The sequence below is a fragment of the Podarcis cretensis genome (assembly GCF_951804945.1).
Source record: "Podarcis cretensis genome assembly, chromosome: 5".
Taxonomy (NCBI): Eukaryota; Metazoa; Chordata; class Lepidosauria; order Squamata; family Lacertidae; genus Podarcis; species Podarcis cretensis.
In genome coordinates, this window is record NC_137174.1 from 98,592,560 (window position 1) to 98,619,640 (window position 27,081).

Genomic DNA, 27,081 nt, shown 5'->3' on the forward strand with positions numbered 1-27,081 from the left:
TTGAAGAACTACCGCCCAATATCTTTACTAAATGTGGATTACAAAATTTTTGCTGACATTTTAGCTAAGAGATTGAAAAAAGTTTTGATGGGGGAGATTCATGGGGATCAAGCAGGCTTCCTCCCGAGAAGACACTTATCAGATAATGTAAGGAATATAATAGACATTTTGGAAATGCTAGAAGTAAATATAAATACAAAAGCTGTTTTGATATTTGTGGACGCAGAGAAAGCATTTGACAATATTTCTTGGACCTTTATGAAGAAGAATCTCCATGGGATGGGGGTAGGCCAAGGTTTTGAAAACGGTATAGGCGCAATTTATTCTGAACAAAAAGCAAAGCTAATTGTAAATAATGTTATTACAGAAGAACTTAGGATAGAAAAAGGGACACGTCAGGGGTGCCCAATTTCCCCACTACTTTTTATTTCGGTCCTGGAGGTGTTGCTGAACATGATAAGAAAAGACCAGCTGGTTAAAGGGGTTCAGGTCGGAGCGAGACAATATAAATTGAGAGCATTTGCAGATGATTTGGTACTTACATTGCAAGAGCCGGAATCTAGTACGAAAAGGGTTTTGGAATTAATTCAAGAGTTTGGCCAAGTGGCAGGATTTAAATTAAATAAATTAAAGACTAAGGTATTAGAGAAAAATCTAACAGTAAGAGAGAAGGAGAGGTTTCAGGATGAAACAAGTTTAATGTAAAATATTTGGGGATTAATATGACAGCTAAAAATTTGGTCAAACTTGAAGCTTTCTTTGTCTGGTCGAATAGCAGCTATTAAGATGAATGTATTGCCTAGAATGTTATTTCTGTTTCAAACACTACAAATTGTTGACAAGATGGAGTGTTTTAGGGGATGGCAGCGAGATATATCTAAATTTATCTGGCAGGGCAAAAAACCGAGAATAAAATTTAAGATTTTAACTGATGCAAAGGAAAGGGGGGGATTTGCCCTGCCAGAATTGAAACTTTACTATGAATCAGCAGCTTTCTGCTGGTTGAAGGATTGGCTGCTCCTTAAGAACACAGACATTTTAGATTTAGAAGGTTTTAATAACTTTTTTGGGTGGCATGCATATTTGTGGTATGACAAAGTTAAGGTTCATAAAGGCTTTAAAAATCATATTGTCAGGAAAGCATTGTACAATGTGTGGATCAGATATAAAGACCTACTGGAGAACAAAACTCCAAGGCGGCTTTCACCAATGGAGGCAAAAGCTGTGAAAAAACTTAATATGGAATGTATATGGCCGAAATATTGGGAACTCTTAGAACAGGAGGGTAGTAATTTTAAATTGCAGAGCTTTGAGAAATTAAAGGATAAAGTGAGAGATTGGCTTCACTATTACCAAATAATGGAGGTCTATAAGATGGATAAGAAAATTGGCTTCCAGGTGAAGAAATCTAAATTGGAAACAGAATTGTTAGAACCCAATATTAAGAATTTATCAAAAATGTATAACTTGCTGCTGAAATGGAATACGCAGGATGAAACAGTTAAATCAGCTATGATCAAGTGGGCGCAAGATATTGGTCATAACATTATGTTTGCTGACTGGGAAAGGTTGTGGACCACCGGAATGAAATTTACGGCGTGTAACGCCTTGAGAGAAAATATTATGAAAATGATCTATAGGTGGTACATGACCCCAGTCAAGCTTGCAAAAATTTACCACTTGTCAGATAACAAATGTTGGAAGTGTAAAGAAAGTGAAGGTTCATTTTTTCACCTCTGGTGGACGTGCCCAAGGATAAAGGCTTTCTGGGAAATGATATATAATGAAATGAAAAAGATGTTTAAATACACTTTCTTGAAGAAACCAGAGGCCTTTCTCCTGGGTATGGTCAGCCATGTGGTGTTAAAGAAGGACAGAACTTTGTTTTTATATGCAACAACAGCAGCAAGGATCCTTATTGCAAAGTATTGGAAGACATCAGACCTACCCACTCTGGAAGAATGGCAGATGAAGATGGCAGACTACATGGGACTCGCAGAGATGACGGGCAGAATCCGAGACCAGGAGAAAGAGACAGTGGAAGAAGATTGGAAGAAATTTAAGGACTATCTTAACAAACATTACAAGATTAAAGAATGTTAGATTGACATGGATTTTAAAACATTGTGGTTTTCAGAGACATTAGAGTAAGAAAAGGAATGGAATTTGTAAAAAAATTTGGGGAAATAAGGGAATGGAGTTGCTGATGGGATAATGAAACTAGAATACAAAACGGTGAGGTATGAGGAAGTCGGGGAAATTAGGTTGAGAAAATAAGTTTTAAAATTATACTTGTTGTCTTTTGTTTGTGTTTGTTTTTTATTGTAGTTGTTTTGTTTTTGTATGTTTTTATTGGAAATTTTAATAAATATTATTTTTTTTTAAAAAAAAAAAGGAAGGCAGGATACGGTTTTCCACCACTGAACCCAGGCTGTGAAATTCTTTGCTCCACAAGAGTTCTCCAGTCGTACAGTTCCAGGTACAAAGGCAACCTTCTCCAAACCGGAGACCGCCAGCTGTTTTGGACTGCAGTTCCCATCAGCCGCTGCCACCAAGGCGCTGCTGCTATTAATGCAATACTTTCAGTTTGCAAATTGCCCTCCAAAGCCACGGAAGCCAGTGGCTCTGTGTCCTGACATCTCCAGATGCTGACATCTGGAATCGGGAGAGCAACAGGTGGGTTTCTGCAGAAGGACCGCATGACACAGAGCATTGTGACTCAAGGTCAGAGAGATACTTTGAAGATAATTCCAGGAACTGGCAGTCTGGAATCCAAATGGGCTTGGTAAGAGTGATACAGCCATCTGACATTTCTTACTTTTTCTGTTACCCTTTGAGAATTCTAAAAAGAGGGCGGAGGGAAGAAGAGTGCCTTTGCAGAGTCCAGATAATTTCCCAAGATGAAGAACTTCAATTCGCCACCAAGGTATTTTCAGGAACAGTCACACACCCAGGTTTTTATTTGCAATAAATAGAAGATGTTCTGTTTTCATTTCTAAAAGTGCTTTATCTTTGCCTCCTTCCTTCTTTATACCTGCAAGTATTAGCTATAAAATTACCTCGTGGTTCTCATGGCCAAGGAGATCTGAGAGAACTTTGAGGACCTCGTTTGCAATGTCCACACACATTTTCTTCCCTGTGGAGGTTCAAAACACAGAGACAAAATTCCATTGAGTCAAAAGCATTCCTTAGAAGGAGAATTTTGATTTTGGCATTTTGATTTTCCCCAGACCCATTAATATGACCTGGGCTACCCTTCTAGATCTTAACTGCCTTGAGTCCCTGTCATGGAAAAATGGGAGGTATAAATAAATATATAAGAAGAAGAAAACAAAGAGGAAGAATTAACGGCACAACCTTTGGGATTTTTGAGATTTAGACCAGGAAGAGCCTGCTGGATCAGGCCAAGTTACAGGGAACCAGGCAGAGGGCCTTCTCGGTGGTGGCACCGGCCTTGTGGAATGCCCTCCCACCAGATGTCAAAGAGAACAACAACTACCAGACTTTTAGAAGACATCTGAAGGCAGCCCTGTTTAGGGAAGCTAAATACATTACTGTATTTTAATATTTTGTTGGAAGCCGCCCAGAGTGGCTGGGGAAGCCCAGCCAAATGAGTGGGGTATAAATAATACATTATTATTATTATTATTATTATTATTATTATTATTATTACCCATCTAGCCTAGCATCCTGCTCTCACAGTGATCTACCAGATACCTGCAGGAAGAGCTGGAAGACATCATTTTGGCTACCACAGAAGTAAAATGCGGACTTGACTATGCTACCACTCAGTGGATTTGTAACTGGCTGTCTGACCGAACCCAAAGGGTGCTCATCAATGGTTCCTCTTCATCCTGGAGAAGAGTGACTAGTGGGGTGCCACAGGGTTCTGTCTTGGGCCCGGTCTTATTCAACATCTTTATCAACGACTTGGATGATGGACTCAAGGGCATCCTGATCAAATTTGCAGATGACACCAAACTGGGAGGGGTGGCTAACACCCCAGAGGACAGGATCACACTTCAAAACGACCTTGACAGATTAGAGAACTGGGCCAAAACAAACAAGATGAATTTTAATAGGGAGAAATGTAAAGTATTGCACTTGGGCAAAAAAAATGAGAGGCATAAATACAAGATGGGTGACACCTGGCTTGAGAGCAGTACATGTGAAAAGGATCTAGGAGTCTTGGTTGACCACAAAGTTGACATGAGCCAACAGTGTGACGCAGCAGCTAAAAAAGCCAATGCAATTCTGGGCTGCATCAATAGGAGTATAGCATCTAGATCAAGGGAAGTAATAGTGCCACTGTATTCTGCTCTGGTCAGACCTCACCTGGAGTACTGTGTCCAGTTCTGGGCACCACAGTTCAAGAAGGACACTGACAAACTGGAACGTGTCCAGAGGAGGGCAACCAAAATGGTCAAAGGCCTGGAAACGATGCCTTATGAGGAACGGCTAAGGGAGCTGGGCATGTTTAGCCTGGAGAAGAGGAGGTTAAGGGGTGATATGATAGCCATGTTCAAATATATAAAAGGATGTCACATAGAGGAGGGAGAAAGGTTGTTTTCTGCTGCTCCAGAGAAGCGGACACGGAGCAATGGCTCCAAACTACAAGAAAGAAGATTCCACCTAAACATTAGGAAGAACTTCCTGACAGGAAGAGCTGTTTGACAGTGGAATTTGCTGCCAAGGAGTGTGGTGGAGTCTCCTTCTTTGGAGGTCTTTAAGCAGAGGCTTGACAACCATATGTCCGGAGTGCTCTGATGGTGTTTCCTGCTTGGCAGGGGGTTGGACTCGATGGCCCTTGTGGTCTCTTCCAACTCCATGATTCTATGATTCTATGAAATGCTACTGAGTTGGATGTGCTGATGGTCTGACTCAGTAGAAGGCACCAGGGAAGGTGGGAGGAGCTTTTGGGTTTTTCTGCCTCAGGTGCCAAAGAGGTTGGCTGCTATTAGGAACTGGGAGCAGGACTGCAATTTGCTTCAGGCAGCAAAACCTATTGTGCTGGCACTAGGTCAGCATTGTCTAGGGTTGAGTCTTTCCCACTCTCTGCTTACCCGATCCAATTTGGATAATATACAAGCCATTTTATCCGCACTGTGTTTCCAAACCAATTCGCAACAGACATCTGAGCAAACTAACCCAAGTCCTATTAGGCTACCTTTGACATGGGTGTGATTGAAAGGCCTTTGCCCCACAGATTCCTGCCTCTGGGCCTCCTCACCACTGGGATGTGCCCCACCCCACCCCAGAAAGCTCACCATGGGGAAATGCAGTCCCCAGGCTAAAAAAAGGTCTCCCATCCCCACTGCACATAATATTTCCTTACACGAACTGAAAGATACCTGAGCTCCGAAGGCAGAGGTTCATGAGCAAGGCTACGGAGTAGGCCAAAGTATAATCTGACATGCTGTCTGTATCTTTTAGTGCCTCCACCAACCACAGGATAAGCCCATCTTTGATCATAGTCGACTGCAGAGCCCGCCTGGGAATTCAAAGACAGCGACAAACCTTTGTTTGTTTGTTGATTATTATTAATAATCAATTAATAATCTCTGTGAGAACAGGATGCTGAGGTAGGCGGGCCTCTGACCCGATCCTGAGGGGCTCCTCTTAACATTCAAAAATCTGCCACTTCAAATCCATCACCTCCACTTAGCTTACATCCAGTGAGAAAATTTGCAAGATACAATCTCCTGGAATAACTAATTTGTGGCACATTGTGACCCCATCGCACAGTGAAGAATTTCACAAGACTGCTCAGCATGCTAACTGCAGGAAAAGCCAGCTCGTAATGTCTTAAACTGTGTACAAAGTGGTCCCATGAAATAGCCCTAAATCAGTTATCAGGGTGAGAAGAAGGAAGCCAGAAGGAAAGATGGGGCTTTTTTCTGTTTTTAAGCTAGCTACGAAGCCATAAATAGTCCCGATAGCAAGGCAGTTAATGTTTCACTCCCTTCTTTATGTCTCTGTCGCTCTCACCCCTTTCTTCAAATGTTAAAATAAACCATGACCCATAAAAAGAGCTAACGAAGGGATGTATTTATGGTTATTGCAGCAGCTGATATGGCTGGGGCCTATTTTCTCCTTTCTCCAGACAGACCCTTGGCTTATTTAACTCTTTCCTCACCCAGCTTACTCTGCTTGGCGTAAGGTGCCACCACTGGACACTCTTGCCAATTACTCAAAACTCAATGTAATCTGAACACACGTGACCTAGCATATTCCCCCCAACAAATGGAGGAGGCAGCTGAGAAACATTCAAACACAATGATTCCAAAGCTGGATACAAACATTTGTGCCCCGTCTATATTTCAAAAAGATTGGAAGCTTCAGCTGCCACAGACATAGCAGCCAAAGAGGAAGGTAGTCGGATCGTTATTGTCATGAAGTAGTGATCCTGTGAGCAAGTAATGCTGGGGGGGGGGGTGTCAGGCAGGTGGTAACAATTACTCCCCAAAGTGGGAACATGCGAAGGAGCTGGCTGGTTGCCAGCATTCCCCAGCCCCTACAAATCTTTGCGTTAACCTGCCGGGGAAGGGAGAAAACCCACTGTGTTTTAGACTTGCTGTTTGATGTTCTGTAGCTGGCACCAGAGAAGATGCCAAAAAAGCCTGGTAACCCGTTTGGTGCCTGTGTGTGACTGATTAGTAGCTTGGAGGGAGGACTCGGGAAAGCGGCCCCCTCCCTTGACAATTGTCACCCTAGTGCTGTTTCAGGTACGCTGGCTCAGAATTGGCTTTCAAATCCGATTCACAGTGCCCCAAACAGCCCGGGACCAGTGGGGCAGGGAGTCCCAGTGGCACCAGGGATGGGTGCCCGCAAGTGCCACTCCATAGGGTGGGACATTCTGGGGGCGGGGTGTGCCACCAAAGCTGCGTCCCTCCCAGGCGTCCTCCAGCTAGAGGGCAGATGCCAGCCCCGCGCTGCCTTTCTGGGACAGCTGAGGGGGAGGCAATAGGCGTGGGACTGGAAGGTGCTGCACCTTTGGGTCTGGTGTGCCGCCCCCAAGGTAAGTGCGGCCTGGTGTGCCCCACTCCTTCCTCTGCTACTGCCAGGATACCTAAAGGACCGCCTCTTTCTATGTGAAGCTGCTCTTGGAGTCAATAAATGAATGAAGGCCCTGTTGGGTCTCCTCCGCCGCCCCCCACTGTCTCAACTATACACAGCAGGGCCTTCTCAGTGGCCACTCCTAGGCTGCGGAAGGCCCCTTGCAAAAAGGCCTGCATGTCTAGCTCATTTCCCAGAAGGTGGAAGAAGTAACAAGGGGATCCTCTATCTTGGACCTGGGCCTCACCAACAAGGAGGAACTGATCTAAAGGGCTGTCACATGGAAGATGTAGAAGCTTTTTTTCTGCCGCTCCAGAGGCTGGGACCCAAACTGTTGGATTCAAGTTACAAGAAAGGAGATTCCGACCAAACATCAGAAATAACTTTCTGACAGTAACATACGTTCAACAGTGGAACAGACTACATTTCAGTGCAAAAGACAACAAATCCAGCCCCTCCCTGGATTGTAAGATTTGCATCATATAATCACTTTATATTTAAGAATAACAGATAATAGTTCAGTCAAGTATGTTTATTTCTTTGTTAGATATCATGTCACTGATTCTCTCTAAGGCAGGCTTCCTCAAACTTGGCCCTCCAGATGTTTTGAGACTACAATTCCCATCATCCCTGACCACTGGTCCTGCTAGCTAGGGATCATGGGAGTTATAGGCTAAAAACATCTGGAGGGCTGAGTTTGAAGAAGCCTGCTCTAAGGCTTAAAAAAGGTTGATTTCACAAGTCTACTGCTTTAATCAATCCTCTATTGTTTGGAATCTATAGATACATTTTCCCCAAAGTGTGTAATAAGGATGAATGGTTCACTTACATATTTCTCCCCAATATGGTTTGTTTTAATGTTCTGTCTGTATAAATATCAAAAAGTATGCGCAATGATCACTAAAATGAGATAAAGGGATGCGTAAGTTGAGTATGATTATGCGGGAAAAGGCAAATCACTTTGCCAACCAAGCTCCCTCTGAGCTCTCTCCCTCCTCCAGCTCTAAGCGATGCTCCTGTCATCAGCTCTGGAGTGCTCTGATGATAGTTATATGAAAATCAGGCCTTCTTTCGTCCCTGAATGCAACCTAACAAGCCTGCATTTCCTTTCCTGCCGCCAGCAGGGCCCCTCTGCTTTCATCACCTGAGGCTGAGTTTCTGCAAAGCCCCCAGGACGTTCTCTCGGGTAAGGGAATACTTGTCTTCGGCTTTCAGCCTTTCTTCCAGCATTCGGAGCAACCGGGGATTCTGGGAAAGGTAGATTCGGCCTGGATAAAACAGGGCGAAGAATGAGACAGAGGAGAGCATCTTGGGGAAGGAACAGGCCCCTGAGATACAGTTTCTAAACGATTCTTGCAAAATTCATCCCAAATTGTTTATATTACTCTTGCTGGGTTTCCCCCCCCTTAGATCTTGTTTCTCTTTCTTGTGCATTGCTGCGAACGGACAAACCATTTCTACAACCAGAACTTGAGGATAACCTTGGCTGCATGAGAGGGAAAAGTGGAACAGCCTGGCTAGGACCAAGTCTTCTCCACGAACTTCCCCCTCCTCTACTTGGCCATTCCACTTGGTTGCATTGGAGAGGTGAGGCTACAAGGCCTCTTCCACTGGCTTGGCTAGAACCGTGTCATCTGTCTCCTTCTGTCTAATAACCATCCCCACTAGAAGCCATTCCCACCAGGTGGCATCCGAGGGAGAGCTGGGAGAGTGAGCCCCCACTTCACCCACCTGGCTAGGCCAGCTGCCATGTGATCCTTCCCTCCCAAGACTGTTTCATTCATTGGTCACAGAGCTTAGATTTAATTACTTTCCTCTAACCTCACTGCCCCCTTTCCCTTTCGTAAGATCTATATTAAATGGTAAACCATCATTTTAAAACTGTGAGCCACCTTGGCTGAATTGACAGAAAGCCCATACATAAAGGCAATAAAAAATTTAGAACGGCAAATCAGCTGTACCTGGGCAAACGTAAGAGTCTCTCTTTAAACATTTATTCTCTTTCTATTGGCCTTACAGCCGCCTCAGCATCCAACGTCACCTCCCTGCCCTCTGTTTTATGGGAAACCCTACATGTGATGAAAACAAGTTTTGTGCAATTTAAAAGCCTGCTTCTAACACTTCCTGGTGTCCTTTGACCCAATAAAAGCATTGCCTCACGTGCTTTGCAGTTCTTCTTCTGCAGTCAATACACCTTCAGGGTACCCACCAAGGAGCTGGACTTTAAACAAGCCCTCAATAGGGACAAAAGATGATGAACTTCCACACAATGAACTTCCACGCACAAGAACAATGAACGTTGTTTTGACTCTTTCCCCACAAGCACCCTGCCCCATAATCCTAAGCTTCTGCTCCGATCTCAAGCCAAGATCTGTATGCGTGTGTGCACATGCACCGCAGAACCCTGGATTGCTCTCGGCTGTGCCACTGAGACAGCGTGCCTGAGCAGGCAGAGTAGCCATGCTGCAAATACAGTGGTACCTCGTGTTACGTACTTAATCAGTTCTGGAGGTCCGTTCGTAACTGGAAACAGCTCGTAACATGAGGTGCGCTTTCACTAATGGTGCCTCCCGCTGCTGCCGCGCCGCCGGAATGCGACTTCCGCTCGCATCCCGGGGCAAAGTTCACAACAAGGGCATCTACTTACAGGTTAGTGGAGAATGTAACCCGAAGCATTCGTAAGGAGGATGGTACGTAACACGAGGTACCACTGTATACGGTTTCATCCAAGATGCTGGCTGACAGATGCCCCGTGCAATGGCATTCCGTCAAACTGCAGGATCTACAGCGCAGTCCAGCCACAGACCTTGATGCCACATATCTCTGCATGACACTGCGCCACACCAGGCTGCCCGTCCTTATGTCCTGCCATCTCAGACTGCCTTCGCTGCTTTATGCCAGTTTCCCACAAGAAGGCATAAAGGGCACAAAGTGAAGCCATCAGATGTCAAGGAGATAAAGAACTACACAACTTTTTAGAAGACATCTGAAGGCAACCCTGTATCGGGAAGTTCTTAATGTCTGGTGTTTTATTCTGTTTGTGCTGGAAGCCACCTATTATCATTAGTAGTAGTAGTAGTATTAATTTAGGGATGCTGAAAATAATTGTGAATGTGACAATTCTAGCGATACTAAAATCGCTCTGAGTTTGTCATGTAATAAAAGGCCTCATCCAAAAGGCCTGCAAGTCAGGTACTTATTGAAGAAGAGAGCCTGCATTACAGCCAAGTCTCCTCCTGGGCTGGAAACCACGTGAGCTTAAGAAAGCCAATCCATAGCTGTCAACTTACAGATTTGAAAATAAGGGACCAGCAGCCTTGAAAATAAGGGATCAACAGCCAAAATAAGGGATTTTCCCAGCACAGGTATGTTCACCTTCTGAGCCCCTTCCGAGCCAAAGGCAGAAAGTCCAGCCAGCAGCCAAACGAAGCCTCAAGCAATGGTTCCCACAGCGCAGCAATCCCGGCAAAGGGGGTGCAGCAAGGGAAACCACCGTCACCTCTCCGCTGGGAAGCGCTGAGCAAAGGCGAGTCCCCAGGCAATGCGGCCGATTTGATCGGCACAAGGCATGCAAGCTCCACCCCCCAGTCATTCTTAGACTCCTTATTGGGTGAGCAACGCAGCCAAGCAACACAGTTGGAGCCTCCCTCCTCCCTGGCCGGCAAGGAGGGAGGGAGAGGAGCTGCTTCCATTGAAACCCAGGAAATTTAAGGGACATCATCAATAAGGGACAGCAGCGGGACACGGCGCTGGGATACGGGAGTTTCCCGCCAAATAAGGGACGGTTGACAGCTATGAGCCAATCCCCTTCCCTGCCTGTTTAGCTCCCAAGACCTGCTATCTGGGCAATTAATCCCCAACAGGGACCACCTCTGCATGGCACCTCGGTGGGCGGGTGCATGCTCTGAATGCAAAGGGTGCTATGCAATTCCAAGACTGCGAAAGTCCTCATCTTTGATCCTGGAGCATTGCTGCTTGTCTGTGTAGACTGGGATGGCTAACCGGTGGCCCCTCCACATGTTGATGGACCACAACTCCCATCGCCCCTGACCATTACCTATTGGCTGGCTGGGGTAAAAGTCAAGCAACAGCTAAAGGCCTGCAGGACAGCCACCTCTGGTGTAGACAATACTGAGCTTGGTGGGCTGATGCTCAGATTCAATATATGGTGGGTTTCTATGATAGCTTCAGACTGACTGGTGTGCTCCACTTCCTTGCCAGCACTGGGTCTTAAGCACTGGGTCCCTCAGCCTGAAGCAAAATGAGTGTCACGCCCCACAGTCGCCTTTGACTGGACTTAACCGCCCAGGGGTCATTTACCTTACCTTAAGCACTGACACGACCCATTAGCACACTTACATATAAATACTACGAGCCAACAGAGTTGAAAAGCAGCTACCTTGGTAACCGTTCTCTTCTTACCTTCAGCCAGTGAAGCAAATGCATTGATAAGCCTGGCTGTATATTGACGGACAACCTCGCTCTTTGATTGTATCAGCATTAACACGCTTCTCTGCAGGAGACAAAAAGACAATTCAGTGCTTGAGTCTTGAAATTACATCTATCTATCTATCTATATCTCAACACGAAAGGCAGACCAAACAACCATCATAACACTATATGAAACCCACTTCACACGGCAACTGGGTCAAAACATCTGCTCCCAGGTCTCAAGCAGAAAGACGTCCTTTTCTAGAATTTCCTGACCCCTTTTACTGGAATGGTCAGCAATTGAACCTAGGACCTTCTGCATGCATAGAAGGTGCCCCGTCACCAAGCTATGGTCCCTTTTGATTCTGGAAGCTAATACTGCCAAAACTTTTGGGTTCTTAAAAAAATTAATAACCTATAAATTCTGTTATCACTCCATATATAACCTGTACAGTTTTTTTAAAATGTATGTAGCACAAACTTAATGAAACCTTTTGCATCTAAAACAAAAAACAACACCACCCCTATATTTGGTAATCACTTTGGGTTGGACTGGAACTGTCATATTTTAAATTCCTGGTTCAGTCTGCTACAAACACCTAAAACTGCTCGTAGTTTATTCACTTCTGTTTGGACTCAGATGAAACCAGCGGCACAAAATCCCTACAAGAGCTGGACCCAGACATGCAGAGACCCAGACATCTGTCACTGAAACATGTCTCATAGCCCAACCCATTCATTAATAATAATAATAATAATAATAATAATAATAATAATAATAATAATAATTTATACCCCACCCATCTGACTGGGTTTCCCCAGCCACTCTGGGCAGCTCCCAACAGAATATTAAAAACATGATAAAACACCAACCATTAAAAACTTCCCTAAACAGCAAAGCCTGTATCGCAAGTAGCTGAGTTGTACAATACACAAACTAGAGAGAGGCATCTCTGCTGATTATTAGGCAAATGGGTGCCATGCCCTGGTCTGATGCTGGCTTGCGGGGAGCTAGATTCCTAGGACAGGGAGCTGACTAAACTCAGGAGGCTTAAGGTAGCAGTCAGATATCAGGGCACCCCAGAAATGAAGAAGCTGGGGTCAGGCCCAGTGAGGCAATCTAAAAGCAGGTGGTTCCCATATCAGTGAGGCAAATCCAAGGACACAGGAGAGCAGTCCAAAGGTGTGTGGGGTTTTCCAAGGGCAGGGCATGAGCAGGGATCAGGAGGAAAGGTCAGGAAGCAGGAACACTGAGCTAAGGCCTGTGCTGTTATTCTAACAATAAGCAGTCTTCAAGTGGGAATTTGTGTAGCCTGATCTTCCAGACAGAGTGACAATATTTAGCCCAGCCACCAAGTTTCTCTGCTTCTAAGCAGACCCTCTTCTTCCCAAGAAAGCCGGTTCTGATGTGTCTTGTGCCTTCGATGGGTGGCTTCCACTGCCAGCACCTTCCAGAAAGCTAGGTGTGAGCTCCGCCACTGACTTCGGTTAAGATTCGCCACTGCTCACCTGGACATTGCTGTAGCAGTCCAGAAGGTCGTTGTTGATATAAGCCTGGAGAACGGTGTCTCTCTGCTCACCAGGGTGGGATGTTGTCAGGCGCTATAAAATAAGTATGGAGGAACAAGCATCAAGCGCACAGCTAGATCATCTATAATTAGAGAAATTATTTAGGCACAAGAAGGCAGCACCTCCTCATCATCTTTCTCTGCTAAACAATCATCCTCCGGGACCGGCTCAAGACATTTTGTTACCTGAGGCCAAAGTCAAGATGGCACCCACACCCAATTCCTACAGAAGCCAACCAGGCTTGCAGTTCGGTCCTACATCGATGCTGGCAACAGGGCAGCATCCTCATTCCTTGCATCTTATGGAAGAAAGCTAGCTTGTGGGTTGCAGGCCAGGCCATGCATGGTACGTACAGCTCTATCCTCCAACATCTCACCACCACTCTTGGCCCCTACCCACAACTACTGTCACCTGAGGCAGCTGCCTCACTCTTCTAAACAGCAGGAGTTATGCAGCTTGCCAAAGGTGTGGACCTTCTGCATTTACACCAAAAATACATAAACTGGTACTGGGCTGAGAATTCAGCATCAAGAGAAACAGATTTTTCTTCTTATTTTGGTTAAGAAAGATCAAGCCCTCCTCACTCAGAATTACACTAAAATGAGAGATTTGTGAGACGGTCTAGGCAGCAACAACTTAGGAACATTTTGAGAGAAGGTCCACCTTCCCTCCAAGGTCATCAACTTGATTGCTCTGTTCCTTCCCAATTGGGTCGAACAACCACAAGGGAAGGATGGGTGCTCCAAGAAGCAGTACCAGCCCTGCATCAACTGGAGGCTGGTTCGTTAGGGCTCACTGCCCCACTGATGTCAGTCTGCCCTTACCCAGTTCACACCCAGCGGCAGAGAAAGAAGGAGGAGGAGGAGGAGGAGGAGGAGGAGGAGGAGGAGTTTGGATTTGATATCCCGTTTCATCACTACTCTAAGGAGTCTCAAAGTGGCTCACAATCTCCTTTCCCTTCCTCCCCCACAACAAACACTCTGTGAGGTGAGTGGGGCTGAGAGACTTCAGAGAAGTGTGACTGGCCCAAGGTCACCCAGCAGCTGCAGGTGGAGGAGCGGGGAAGCGAACCCGGTTCCCCAGATTACGAGTCCACCGCTCTTAACCACTACACCACACTGGCTCTCGGGCACCTGGGGCAGTGTGCCTGGGGTGGCGCAAGTCGGCCGTAGGGGCAGGGTGCACCATGGGGCCTCCAGAGCCTGCCGGCCTCCTCCAACTCAGCCGCCCTGCAGCTGGGGGGGAGGCAGCGGGTGGACCGTTTGGGCAGCGCAGAGCCTGCACATGCCCAAGCCACCATGTCTCTCCCAGTGTGGCTCAGGCGCGCTGCAGGTCATGTGCTGAGTGCCGCCCGCCATTTTGTCCCCCCTCCCCCCAGTGATGATACTCGGGGCGACCCACACCCACCGCACCTCCCTTCCTCTGCCCCTGTTCACACCCGCCTGCCTTCTTATTTGTTACCAGTTCAGGGGGTGGCCCTGCCTGTCAGCTTCCTCCCCTTCCTTAGTCTCAGTGCTGCTCTTGTGAAACTGAGCAGGGAGCAGGATGGGGCAAAACTCAAATTAGTTGGCTCCGCCTGTCCGTGTCTCTGGCTCCCCCTCCTCCCGGTCTCTCCGCCTTCTGCCCTCCCACTTCCACTGCACCAGCCAGCACTCTCTGCTGCTCAAACTTAATTTCAGTGGGTGCTACGTCACTTGAAGCCTCTCCGTTTCCCCCCTTAACCAACCTCCCTTTTCAGCTCCTCGACATGGAATTCAAATTTCCCCTCTGCATGTTCAAAGACTGGAAAGGGGCCAGAGTGAATTCTCAACCCTGAAAGTCAAACAGGGTGAGGCAGTGCAGCCCAGAGAGGGCAAAGACAACAGCAAGCAAAATTTGGGACAGTCAAATTTGGCAAGAGAGACCAATTAATATCCAGGACTTGGAATGCTGCAACATCCTTTGGTGAGGATAGGGTGAGGTCATAGTCCTTGCAAGAGATGCACCTCTCTCTTCTCTAGCTCACCCACCCAGCGCAATGCCTGCAGCAAGAAGGTTTTCAGGCGGTCACTCCCTTCAACCAGGTCTTTCTTTAGCTTCTCGTAATCCAAAGATGGCAAGAGCGGCACCTCCTGCATTTTCCTGCATGGCAAAATGAGAAAAGATGTATAGTGGTGCCTCACAAGACGAAAAGAATCCGTTCCGCGAGTCTCTTCGTCTTGCGAAGCAAGCCCATTGACGGCTTAGCGGATTAGCACTATTAGCGGCTTATTGGCTTAGCGGATCAGCAGGTAAGCGGCTTAGCGGCTTAGAAAAAGGGGGGGAGGGAAAAAAACCCCACAGGAACTCGCAAGACATTTTCGTCTTGCGAAGCAAGCCCATAGGAAATTCGTTTTGCGAAGCACCTCCAAAACGGAAAACCCTTTCGTCTAGCGGGTTTTCCATCTTGCGAGGCGTTCGTCTTGCAGGGCACCACTGTACTCATGAAAAGCATAGTGACTTCTTTCAAAGTTGCACGTTGATCCCAGCCAAGTGAGACGTTTGGAGATGGAAAACCTGTGCAAGGAATGCACCACTTCAGACCAAAGGTGGGGGTTCGTGTGACTGAATATACCTCCATATTAAAAAATGAATTCTTGCACATAGAAAAAGTAAGGGGAAAGGTAGCTAGTGTGGTGTAGTGGTTAAGAGCGGTGGACTCGTAATCTGGGGAACCGGGTTTGCTTCCCCGCTCTTCCACATGCAGCTGCTGGGTGACCTTGGGCCAGTCACACTTCTCTGAAGTCTCTCAGCCCCACTCACCTCACAGAGTGTTTTTGTGGGGGAGGAAGGGAAAGGGGAATGTTAGCCACCTTGAGACTCCTTCGGGTAGTGATAAAGCGGGATATCAAATACAAACTCTTCTTCTTCTTCTTCTTCTAAGGCACGGCTAAAAACCCATCTCCATGACCTGCTAGCTTTCCGTGTGCAAGAATTTTATTTTTTTCAAGGAGGAATATTCCATTATGTGAATGCCCACCTGCCTTTTGAAGTGGTACAGTCCACAGAGGCTTACCACTTTTGTCTGTATTAGTGCACAGTATGTCCCCAGACCTATCTTTTCATTAGGGTTAGCTCCATCGCAAGATGCAGACTCTGCTCCTTTACAGATAAGCACAGTCCCGTGATCCTCTGCCCTGCGACCCACTGTGTTTGAAAGATTTTGATTGTTTCAAGCACCTTGGCAAGAATGCTGCAAGGCTGGTGGTCATAGGGGATATGACCACACTGCAATTAGTTTGCAATTAGTTTTTCAGGTTACCCTAAACTGGTTTCCACTCAAGTGGGATTAGAAGGGCAGGCAGTTGTGGAGTACACTCACTTCCAGGGCCGTCTTACCCATAGGCGCCAGGGGTGCGGGGCACCCAGGCGCCGGGTCCTCAGGGGCGCCAGGCCGAGAGTCTGGGGACCGAGAGTTGAGTCCGAGGAAGAGCCCACCCGTCGGCCGGAGCGCTGTGGCAGGCTCTTCTGCTGTGGGCGGCTCTGTACCGCGAGTTCGGGGGCAACCAAGCCAGCAAGACGCTGAGGCGGCCGGCTGGCTCCACCCTCTTGCGCGCCTGGGACTGGGCAACCTGGGGGGGGGGACCACTCGGCGGATCTTTGCACCCTGGCACTGCATATGCTTAAGACAGCCCTGTTCACTTCCAAGAGGGTCAGATGAATGAAAGGAGTCTCCATTTCAGCTTTGACTTCTCAGTGCATTTCAGGTTACTGCCCAAACTATACTTTTTAAAAAGGAATAACAAATTTAAAAGAAAATTACTTACACGGGAACTAATGATGCTCTTAACATTGTTGAGGCCTGTAGTTAAAAAACAGAGAGACAGAGAGAAAGGGAGATTAAAAAAAAATAAATCAAGATTTTCTTGGTTTACAAAAGTACGTGCATTATCTCTTTTTCAGGTCATGTTTTCTACAGATCAATTACATTTGCTGTGAGACATTAGTGCTGTATGCAATATAAGGTTGAGGAAGAAAAGAGGGGGATGGGGTGGTAAAACTTACATTCTTTTATTTAGTTTAGGGTTTTGTGTCTGCATCACTTTGGTAGGAGAGAGAGAGAGGGAGAGAGGGAGAGAGAGAGAGAAACTAAAGCAAAACCAAACCTCGGGTTTTTCTCGTGGCTACCAATACTCTTCCAAAATACAGTTTGGAAACCTTTATTAAAAATGTGGCTTGCATCCAAGGCAGTTGTGATAAATTTTAAAACACCATAAAAGATCTAGGATGATAAAGGCACTGCAAAAAAGCACTGCTAATCAGTAAAATAAGCAAACAATAAAAATCACCATTGATCATTATCATGAAATAGAGAGGAAGGAGGGCACCCTCAGCATAATCCAAAAGTTTGGTGTGTTGGTTTTTTTTTTGGGGGGGGGGTATTTTAAAGACCTAAAGACAAGAAGCCTAGCTGAGGTTTCTAAAAGTCTGGAGAGGGGATTTCATCATGCTAGCACCACCACTGCCCACAAATCTGGCCTCAGAAAGATTTCACTCAAGATTACTTCCTGCAGATTAATTATACGGTCTGCTAAGAGATCCTGACAAGGGACGCAGGTGGCGCTGTGGGTTAAAGCCTCAGCGCCTAGGACTTGCCGATCGAAAGGTCGGCGGTTCGAATCCCTGCGGCGGGGTGCGCTCCCGCTGCTCGGTCCCAGCGCCTGCCAACCTAGCAGTTCGAAAGCACCTCCGGGTGCAAGTAGATAAATAGGGACCGCTTACCAGCGGGAAGGTAAACGGCGTTTCCGTGTGCGGCTCTGGCTCGCCAGAGCAGCGATGTCACGCTGGCCACGTGACCCGGAAGTGTCTCCGGACAGCGCTGGCCCCTGGCCTCTTGAGTGAGATGGGCGCACAACCCCAGAGTCTGTCAAGACTGGCCCGTACGGGCAGGGGTACCTTTACCTTTTACCTTAAGAGATCCTGAGTATGCAATCTTGTTTTATGAATTTAAGGACAAAGGGATGCTATATATATATATACAAAAAAGCAGACCAGGGTATTACTAGCCCAGAGATGGAAGGAAGAGACAGCCCGACCAGAGAAGAATGGCAAAACAAGTTGATGGACTATCCAAAATGGCAAAATTAACTGGGAAGCTCAAGAATCAAGAAGACAAGAAATTTTTTAAAGAATGGGAAATGTTTATAATGTATATACAAAATCACTGTAAACAGGTCAAAACATTAGCAGGATTTTAAATACACTTGTAATGTAACAGAATGTATAGATAATTTAGGAAGATGAAAAATTGGAGAAGTATTGATATGCAGTTGAAAACAGAATCAAAAGGACACATGGAAGGGATGGGGGGAAGTCAGGGGATTCAGAGTAATCTCAATATTTGGATTTTCTAATGTTTTTTGAGGTACCGTACTTGTAATGGTTCTAAGGGGGTTGCTCATGCGTAAATTGCCGCCACTCCTGGCTAGGTTGCCTGGTTGAACCCTTTCTCTCTGGACAGCCTTGCACTCGTGGCTGTCTCAGTTGCTGGCAGAATCCGTCCGTGGGTGTTTCTTGAACTTCTTCCAGCAAAGAAGTTCTTTGACGCCCAGTCGCCTCCTACTCTCCCTGCGCGGAAGTCTTCTGCGCAGGGAGGGTGTGGGCAGCGGAGGACCCGTGCTCTCCCCACTGGTCTCCAGTGAAGAGTCCTGGAGCCTTTTCTCCGATTCCCCCATCTGCCCCCCTTCACCCCTGGTGTTACGCTGATTTCCTTCCCCAGCAGATGGGCTGCCGCTCTCCCTGCTGGGACCCTCTCCGGCATCGCTCTGGAGCCTTCCCTCCGCTTCTGGCTCCAATGGCAGTTCCCTGACAGTACTTTTCCGTGTATAAGACTAGGTTTTTTTTCTTTAAAAATCATGCTAAAAAATGGGGGTCGTCTTATACATGGGTAGTGCATGGGGTGGGCATTTGATTGGTCACTGCTGCGGCTGTTAGCGGGTATTGTGCGTGTTATTGGTTGCTGCGTCAATGGGTGGTGTTGATTGGTTGATGCTGCAGCAAATTTGGGTCCCCAAAAATAGGGGGCATCTTATACACGGAAAAGTATGGTATGTTTATTCTCAAATAAAAAGATTATGAAAAAGTGAAAAATAATAATAAGCAGACCACACAAGACTCAGGCCACACATGCATGCTCATTGCTCTATCATATGGAGGACTCTGAAGGCCAAAGACACCACTTCTACTGAGAACTGTTAAGCCCTGGGAACTCAAGTGTAATACAATCCCAGCAGCTTGTTCTGGGGAACAGCTTGAACAGAATAAGCTTCTAGATCATCCTGAAGGTCCTGCGTGGTTATTAAGGGAACAAACTCTACTCACAGGCTTAACAAACATCTATCAAACAGGACAATTTTGAGGAACGAGAGGTTGGAAACAGAGTTAAGAAAGGTCCAGGAGAAAAGATAAGCTTTTCCAGATGGGGTTTAAATACTTGCAAGGAGGAGAGAGGGGTGTAAGTGTTGGAAGCAGGAAAGGGAAAAGTTTGGGATAAACTGAGCATCCAAATAGAACGGATGGAGATTCAAGATGGAAGGAGCCCAAGGCTTAGGCCAAAGAAAAGCACCAGGACAATGACGGCAGGAGAGCAAGTAAAGAGAAAGAAGGAGGAAAAAGAAGTGACCAATTGGCACAAACAAACCAGAAATTCTCCCAGAGTACCTTGCCCACAAATCCGTAACTGACAACAGAAGCATTACTGGTTTTAAGATGACTTGGGACTATAAAGTTAGGTGCCTGAGAAAGGGAGGACCTTTCTTCAATGCATAACATGCAGCGATCCCAAACTACAAATAAATAATAATAATAATAATAATAATTTATTATTTGTAACCCGCCCACCTGGCTGGGTCTCCCCAGCCACTCTGGGTGGCTTCCAACAAAGATTTAAAATACATTAAAATGTCACACATTAAAAGCTTCCCTAAACAGGGCTGCCTTCAGATGTCTTCTAAATGTCAGGTAGTTGTTTATCTCTTTGACATCTGGTGGGAGGGCGTTCCACAGGGTGGGCACCACTACCGAGAAGGCCCTTTGCCTGGTTCCCTGTAACCTCACTTCTCGCAGGGAGGGAACCACCAGAAGGCCCTCGGATTTGGACCTCAGTGTCTGGGCAGAACGATGGGGGTGGAGACGCTCCTTCAGGTCTACTGGGCCAGGGCCGTTTAGGGCTTTAAAGGTCAGCACCAACACTTTGAATTGTGCTTGGAAATGTACTGGGAGCCAACGTAGGTCTTTCAGGACCGGTGTTATATGGTCTCGGTGGCTGCTCCCAGTCACCAGTCTAGCTGCTGCATTCTGGATTAGTTGTAGTTTCCGGGTCACCAAGCCCAATATCATTCTTTATTCAATCAATCAATCAATCAATCACTTATTGTGTTTGACTAAAAGCCATTACAGATCATTTTTATTAGAATAAAATTAAAAGTGGTATGGGCACTGGTGACCAGATAATCGCCACATACACATCCCAATGCATGATCAAATAGTGGCCAATGGTAGGTTTTTAAAAAAATGTTGAACAATTTGCTGAAATCGAACAATCCATAACAGAGTGAATATCCCAAAAGATGCCTCTTCCTAGTAGACCTGGCTCTGGAGTTGATTAAAACCTCTGAAGTCAATGCAAAGTCAGAAAGTCACAGCGAACTATATGCTTTGTGCAATCATTTTATCTCTTCTATTCAAGCAATTGTGAAATGTGATGATTGTGCATAGGTTGATCAAACAGCATAATGTTTAAAGTTATATATAAAGTTATATATATATATATAAAGTTATATATATATATATAAAGTTATATATATATATAAAGTTACATATAAAGTTTCAAGTTGCTGTTATAGGGCACAATTACTGCCCTGTTATGCAGTTACACCCAACATGCTGCCCGTGTACAATTATGGACTTTTACATCATGGGTGTTGCTGACCTCAATATAGTTTCTTCTTTGAGACTATACTGTTTTATTGGAAAAAGAAAGTTCCCAATAAAGGCATTATTCTCACTTGCAAATGGTGCCACGCATAACACATTTCCCAGGTACTATTGTACCGTGGAAGCCGAACGGAATCTGTTCCAGAAGTCCATTCAACTTCCAAAACGTTTGGAAACCAAGGCGCGGCTTCCGATTGGCTGCAGGAAGCTCTGGAAGCCGCACCGGATGTTCAGGTTCCAAAGAACGTTTGCAAACCAGAGCACTCACTTCCAGGTTTGCGGCGTTCGGCAGCCAAAATGTTCAACTGGCAAGGCGTTCGTCAACCAAGGTACGACTGTAGTTTAATCTTACAGCTTTCCTAGGGTACGTTTGACCTCCAAACCAAACTGATACAGTACTTTTTTCTAGTGACAAGAGGCTTCATTAAATCGAACACCGTTTAGCCCATCAAAAGCAGTAATGTCTTGTCACGTTTTAATAAGATGCATCTGTTTCAATGTAGGGACTGCACTGAGATTACTTGGAGACGGTCAAAAGTGAAGGAAAAATATTCTGCGCAGATCTTCCCATTACCCATTTCAACTATGTCAATGGGCACCATTTATTCCCAGAATATTCATCACCATCTTTTTTTGGTTAGAATTAAGACTCCTCACTTTGCAAAATCATTTTCAGGCCCACTAATACCTTTAAAGACTGGCCTTCTTTCATAACTGCGGCTTCTTTCATGGCAGACTCTATAATCAGCGCCTATTGTTAGGAGTTTGAGCTGGGTAGTTTTAGAAGACAAAGGGCACGAAATGTCGGGGAAGATTGTATTACTCCATTTGACATACCTTCCGAGTGCTTGGGAATTTTGCAAAGCTGCCCTATGTAACACAAGGAGCATCTCTGCCACAAACGAATAAGTGTATATCTGCATAGGATGTCATTTCATATTATGCTTAAATCAATGAGTGATGATACATAATAGCCAATTAAAAGCCTTAAAACTAAACATTTCTCTTACAGTACAGGGGCTTCCATTCAGAGCAAGAGTGGCATCCAGACGCATTGTGTTCTACCTAAATCCACTTGCCTTGCACTCATTTTTATTCATTTTCCTAGGGACTTTTGATTCGTGGTGGCAGTCTTTTTGTTTCGATGGGACACCGCCGCCGCCCCCCCCCCATCAAAAGCTATCTAACTCAATGAAACCATGCTGATTCGTTCCATCCTAGGCAGTTACCTATGCTGAAAAATATATGCTTGAAGCCTTAAAAAAACCCAAAAAGAGAGATGTGAAGGATAAAGTGCAAATGTGGCAGCCTGTGGACATTGCTGAGAACCATTCTGGTCCAGTCAGTGGATTTTTATTTTTTAAGACTGGATTAAGCATCTGGAAGATACGATTAGTTATAACGGGTAGGATCTGCAACAAAATGTGGCAGTGTGGAGTGCTTCTTGTTCAGGATTCTAGCCACTTTCTTTCATTCCCTTCCCCAGATTTGCGCATCTGTATATACGTGTATGTATAAAAGACACAGTCTGTCAGCAACCTGTGGTCATAGGACATACTCAGTCCTCATTGGATGGTTTGGAGGGGGCTTCTCCTTATTTCCCCCACTAAATACATATTTTTAAAATACAGCAACCTTGGGAAGAATTTGCTGAAATAATGAATAAATTAGAATACAAAAAGGGAGGTGTGAGGAGGTCCAAAAAACAAGCTAATGAGAGGATGTAAATTGAATTTGTATTTTTCTTTTCTTTTTTCTTTTTCTGCTATGTATTTTTTTGGTTTTTATAAGTTTTTATTTTCTATTTGTATTTTTTCTGTATTTTTGAAAACTTGAATAAATATTATTTAAAAAATAAAATAAAATACAGCAACCTTGTGGGTCCCCATAAACATGCGGATGCGGCCCACTTTGGATAGTCATCAGCACTCAGCACATGGAATCATGTTATTTGTGCTGAAAAGCAAGAGTACCCTACGTACACAGAGTAGCTCCCATCCTTGGGAATGGCAAAAGGCATGTTTCACACGAACACAGTCCCAGCTTCAATCTCTGGTTTCACTAGTTAAAAGGATTAACCCAGGCATCCCCAAACTCAGCCCTCCAGCTGTTTTGGGACTACAACTCCCATCATCCCTAGCTAACAGGACAAGTGGTCAGGGATGATGGGAACTGTAGTCCCAAAACAGCTGGAGGGCTGAGTTTGGGGATGCCTGGATTAACCGGAAATCCATTCTGTGAGGTGAGTGGGGCTGAGAGACTTCAGAAAAGTGTGACTGGCCCAAGGTCACCCAGCAGCTGCATGTGGAGGAGCGGGGAAGCGAACCCGGTTCACCAGATTACGAGTCCACCGCTCTTAACCACTACACCATGCTGGCCCTCCCTGGGAAGGGAAAGATGAAGGGCTTTTGCATGGGGATCCACTTCCTCTATACACAAGGGAGGAGATCAACTGGTCTTGGGTTTCCTTGGGGCAGCAATGCAAATGGAGACCCTCAGGAAACTGAATTCTGCACCATGAATACCACATTCTGTGATTTCCCTCCCCCCTTTTCTTTGCACAAACTCCTCTAGGCCTCACAGCATAGGGAAAAGCTTGTGCCTAATGTATGAAGCGTCTCTGCTAGAAACAGCCTTAAGAGACCATTTCAGGAGGAGACTGGGATCATTCTAAACAGGGCTGCAGTTGTTGTTTTTTCCTATTCCCTAACTCCGCTTATGTCTGAAGCCTAGAAAGCCAATATCCTCTCCCTGCAAAGAATGCACTGGCTGTGGGCAATCTGGAATGGTCATAAAGGTTTCTTGGCTAGGAGGCCTGCCTGCAAATGGCCATCTGGGCTGCAGAAGGTGCAGCCAGAACCTGCCTCTCAACAAGATGTGCTTTAAGACAATCTGCTCCTTCCAAAAAATGCCATCTGGCTCATCATGCACAGGCAAAGATGGACTCCTGAACTCATAGCCATTACTGTAATCATTTCCAGAGAGGTAGCCTTGTTAGTCAGCGGCAGCAAAAACAAACAGCCTTGTGGCACCTGAAAGACTAACACATTTATTATGACATGAGCTTTCATGGGCCACAGTTCACCGACTCAGATGCATGAAGCACTGTCCAGAGTTGCAGGTAAATATAGAAATGCTTTGGTGGTTGCAGATGTCCGTGCCATCTACAAGTGTTAATAATGTAATCACTGCCTGTACTTATCTGCATTTCCTTTCCATTCAATCCCTCCATTTACATCTGCCACAAATATGTACAGTGGTACCTCAGGTTACATACGCTTCAGGTTACAGACTCCGCTAACCCAGAAATAGTACCTCGGGTTAAGAACTTTGCTTCAGGATGAGAACAGAAATCGCGCAGCAGCGGTGTGGTGGCAGTGGGAGGCCCCATTAGCTAAAGTGGAGCTTCAGGTTAAGAACAGTTTCAGGTTAAGAACAGACCTCCAGAACTAATTAAGTTCTTAAGCCGAGGTACCACTGTATCTCCCAGCTCAAGTTAACACCATGCAGTGCTGAAATGGACTGTGGTCAGGAGAAGGGTGATGTAACTCTATTCTAAAGGTTTGTTTTCCCTCAATCAGACTTAGGCCAATTCAGCCAGAGGTAGCCCCACTGCTGAACAGTGTGGATCTGGCACACTTTGCACCAGTTCTGCTTAACTCAGCATAACATACACTTTCCATTCTTCCGATTGTTCCCTAAGAGGTCTTAGTTGCTGGCATCCATCTGTCTCAAGAGACAATAGAGTACACCTCCAAGGGTGAAGTCTAACCGCTGGAGAATCACAGCGCCTGATGTGGCTGCAGTGACCGGTAACTTGTAACTGCTGCCTCCCACGTTGTTTTTGCTGTGTCAGCAGCAGCAGCAAAGTGACCTCCCTGGGGCGCAAGGCTGGGCAGCGTGTATGGAGGTCCTGGGCTGTCCAGATGACAAGACCCTCCTCGCGACCTTTGGCACCAGCTTGGCTACAGAAGTTGCCAGAAGGAAGCGTACAGGGCGCCATTCAACCGCCTTAGGGACTCCACTCTGGATTTGTGCAGGGTTTACTCCTTAGTCTGCTTATTATAAGGCAGGCTTAATGTGACTTGTAGTTGTACTGCACTATCCCATGCAAGCATTCCGACAGATTTTCATGCAAGCATTCCAATACCTTTTGCCATTCAAAAATGTCACTGGTGCACAAGCAGAGCAAAGAGCATGGGCTAAAGAGCCCGTGAAGGGGAGAGAGGACAGGAAAAGGATGCATAAGGCAATGTGGAAAAGATAATAAAAGAAAATGCAGGAACTTACATATTCATCATCACAGGGGCTCATACAGCAACATCCCTTTAGGGGTAAACAGGCACACATTAAAATAAAAGAGACGAAGAAAAAGAAGAGGAAAAGTTAACAGAAATCACACAGAGATGATCAGCAGTTTAAAGAAAAATACAACACACAAAAATAACAATAAAATTAAAGTTTGTTAAGGAGTAAGAGAAAACAGATTTTGGAAAGGGACAGGCATCTGAGCTTCGACCATCTTAAAACCTGTGCTATTTCCAACAATATTCTTGTGTGTATCCACAAAAGACCAGGGAAAGTCTGGAAAAGAGGGTGTAACAGACGACTTAAATTCATAGCTGTAACGTTTCCCTTTTTTAAAGGGAAATTCCCTTATTCCAAATAGGATTCCTCAAAAGAAAAGGGGAAAGTTGACAGCTATGCTTCAATGCCAAATTGAAATTGGTAGTGGGAAAGATAGAGAGAAAGAGATATCCGTGAGTTACCAACTATTCAAGGCCGGCCCATCCATTAGCCTTGGTAAGGCAGTAGCCTCAGGCGGCAGCAGGCTATGTACAGCTGGAAGGGAAAACAGTTCCAGGCCCCTGGGGAGTGCGCTGCTCGCTGTCTCCTGCACTTGCCTTCATCATGCCAGGCTTCCCCAGACAACCTCCAGTCACCTCAGATATGATATGATAGCCATGTTCAAATATATAAAAGGATGTCACACAGAGGAGGGAGAAAGGTTGTTTTCTGCTGCTCCAGAGAAGCGGACACGGAGCAATGGATCCAAACTACAAGAAAGAAGATTCCACCTAAACATTAGGAAGAACTTCCTGACAGTAAGAGCTGTTCGACTGGAATTTGCTGCCAAGGAGTGTGGTGGAGTCTCCTTCTTTGGAGGTCTTTAAGCAGAGGCTTGACAACCATATGTCAGGAGTGCTCTGATGGTGTTTCCTGCTTGGCAGGGGGTTGGACTCGATGGCCCTTGTGGTCTCTTCCAACTCTATGATTCTATAGGTAGCAGAGGAGGATGGGGAGGCGGGGGGGGTGCCATTTTCTGTTCTGCCTCAAGCAGCAAAATGTATTTGGCCAACTCTGCCACTACTTATCTTGATTTGAAGCAAGATGCTGCAACCGAGGGAGCTATTGAAACAGACCTTACGCTTGCAAACAGCCTGACCTCACTCAAACTGCAGAGCGAGAAACTGGGAAAGGATGTGCCTCTCGCCAGCCAGTGAGCAAATATCCTTTGGCACCTCCAGTTAACAAGGAAAGTTCCTGGTTCCTGGAGGCTTCCTTTGGCAGGCAGGCAGTTCAATGCCACTCTTAGTTTAAAACAAGTTAGGCTGTACTCCTATACCCACTCACTGAGATGCAAGTCCCATTGAACTCAATGCAACTGTCTTCTCAGTTTCGTTCCCCCCCTCCTTGAAATAATATCTTCATAACTTCATGTTGTTTCATAAATGCCAAGGGAGAATATCAACCTACTCTAGAAATCCACAAATAATAATCCTACTGTTTATGTTTAGGTAGGCTCGGGCCTATGCATGCATTTATAAAAGATTTGATTATTGCTATTTAAAAAACAAACATGTGAGTAAATGTCTTAAGATGACATGGTTTGATTAGAATTAAAAGGTCTTTGCAAGTGCACCACAATAAAGGATTAAACGCCCAAAATGTGGAACGCCCCGTGGGCTTAGTCAGTCATGAAAGCAAAAAAGCAGAAACCAAAACAGTATCTGAGAGGCTGCAGGAAGAGGGTATTTCTGTTAAAGCAATTGTCACTGATTTTATGGCACT

At 45.7% G+C, this 27,081-nt stretch overlaps 1 protein-coding gene across 6 annotated transcripts in view; it reads right to left on the reverse strand.

The window, feature by feature from the left end:
- Positions 1–27,081, reverse strand: part of ARMC9 (armadillo repeat containing 9) — a 93,818-nt gene that overhangs the window by 44,498 nt on the left and 22,239 nt on the right. For 5 of the 6 annotated variants that reach the window (XM_079977804.1, XM_079977805.1, XM_079977801.1 and 2 more), the window contains exons 10-17: positions 25,300–25,335; positions 16,842–16,876; positions 15,066–15,177; positions 12,997–13,089; positions 11,479–11,569; positions 8,201–8,324; positions 5,352–5,491; positions 3,060–3,136 (exon numbers count right to left, since the gene is read on the reverse strand). In XM_079977804.1, the coding sequence (XP_079833930.1) occupies positions 3,060–3,136; positions 5,352–5,491; positions 8,201–8,324; positions 11,479–11,569; positions 12,997–13,089; positions 15,066–15,177; positions 16,842–16,876; positions 25,300–25,335 (708 nt within the window). The remainder of the gene's footprint in view (positions 1–3,059; positions 3,137–5,351; positions 5,492–8,200; positions 8,325–11,478; positions 11,570–12,996; positions 13,090–15,065; positions 15,178–16,841; positions 16,877–25,299; positions 25,336–27,081) is intronic. The other variant, XM_079977806.1, reaches the window with a different exon arrangement.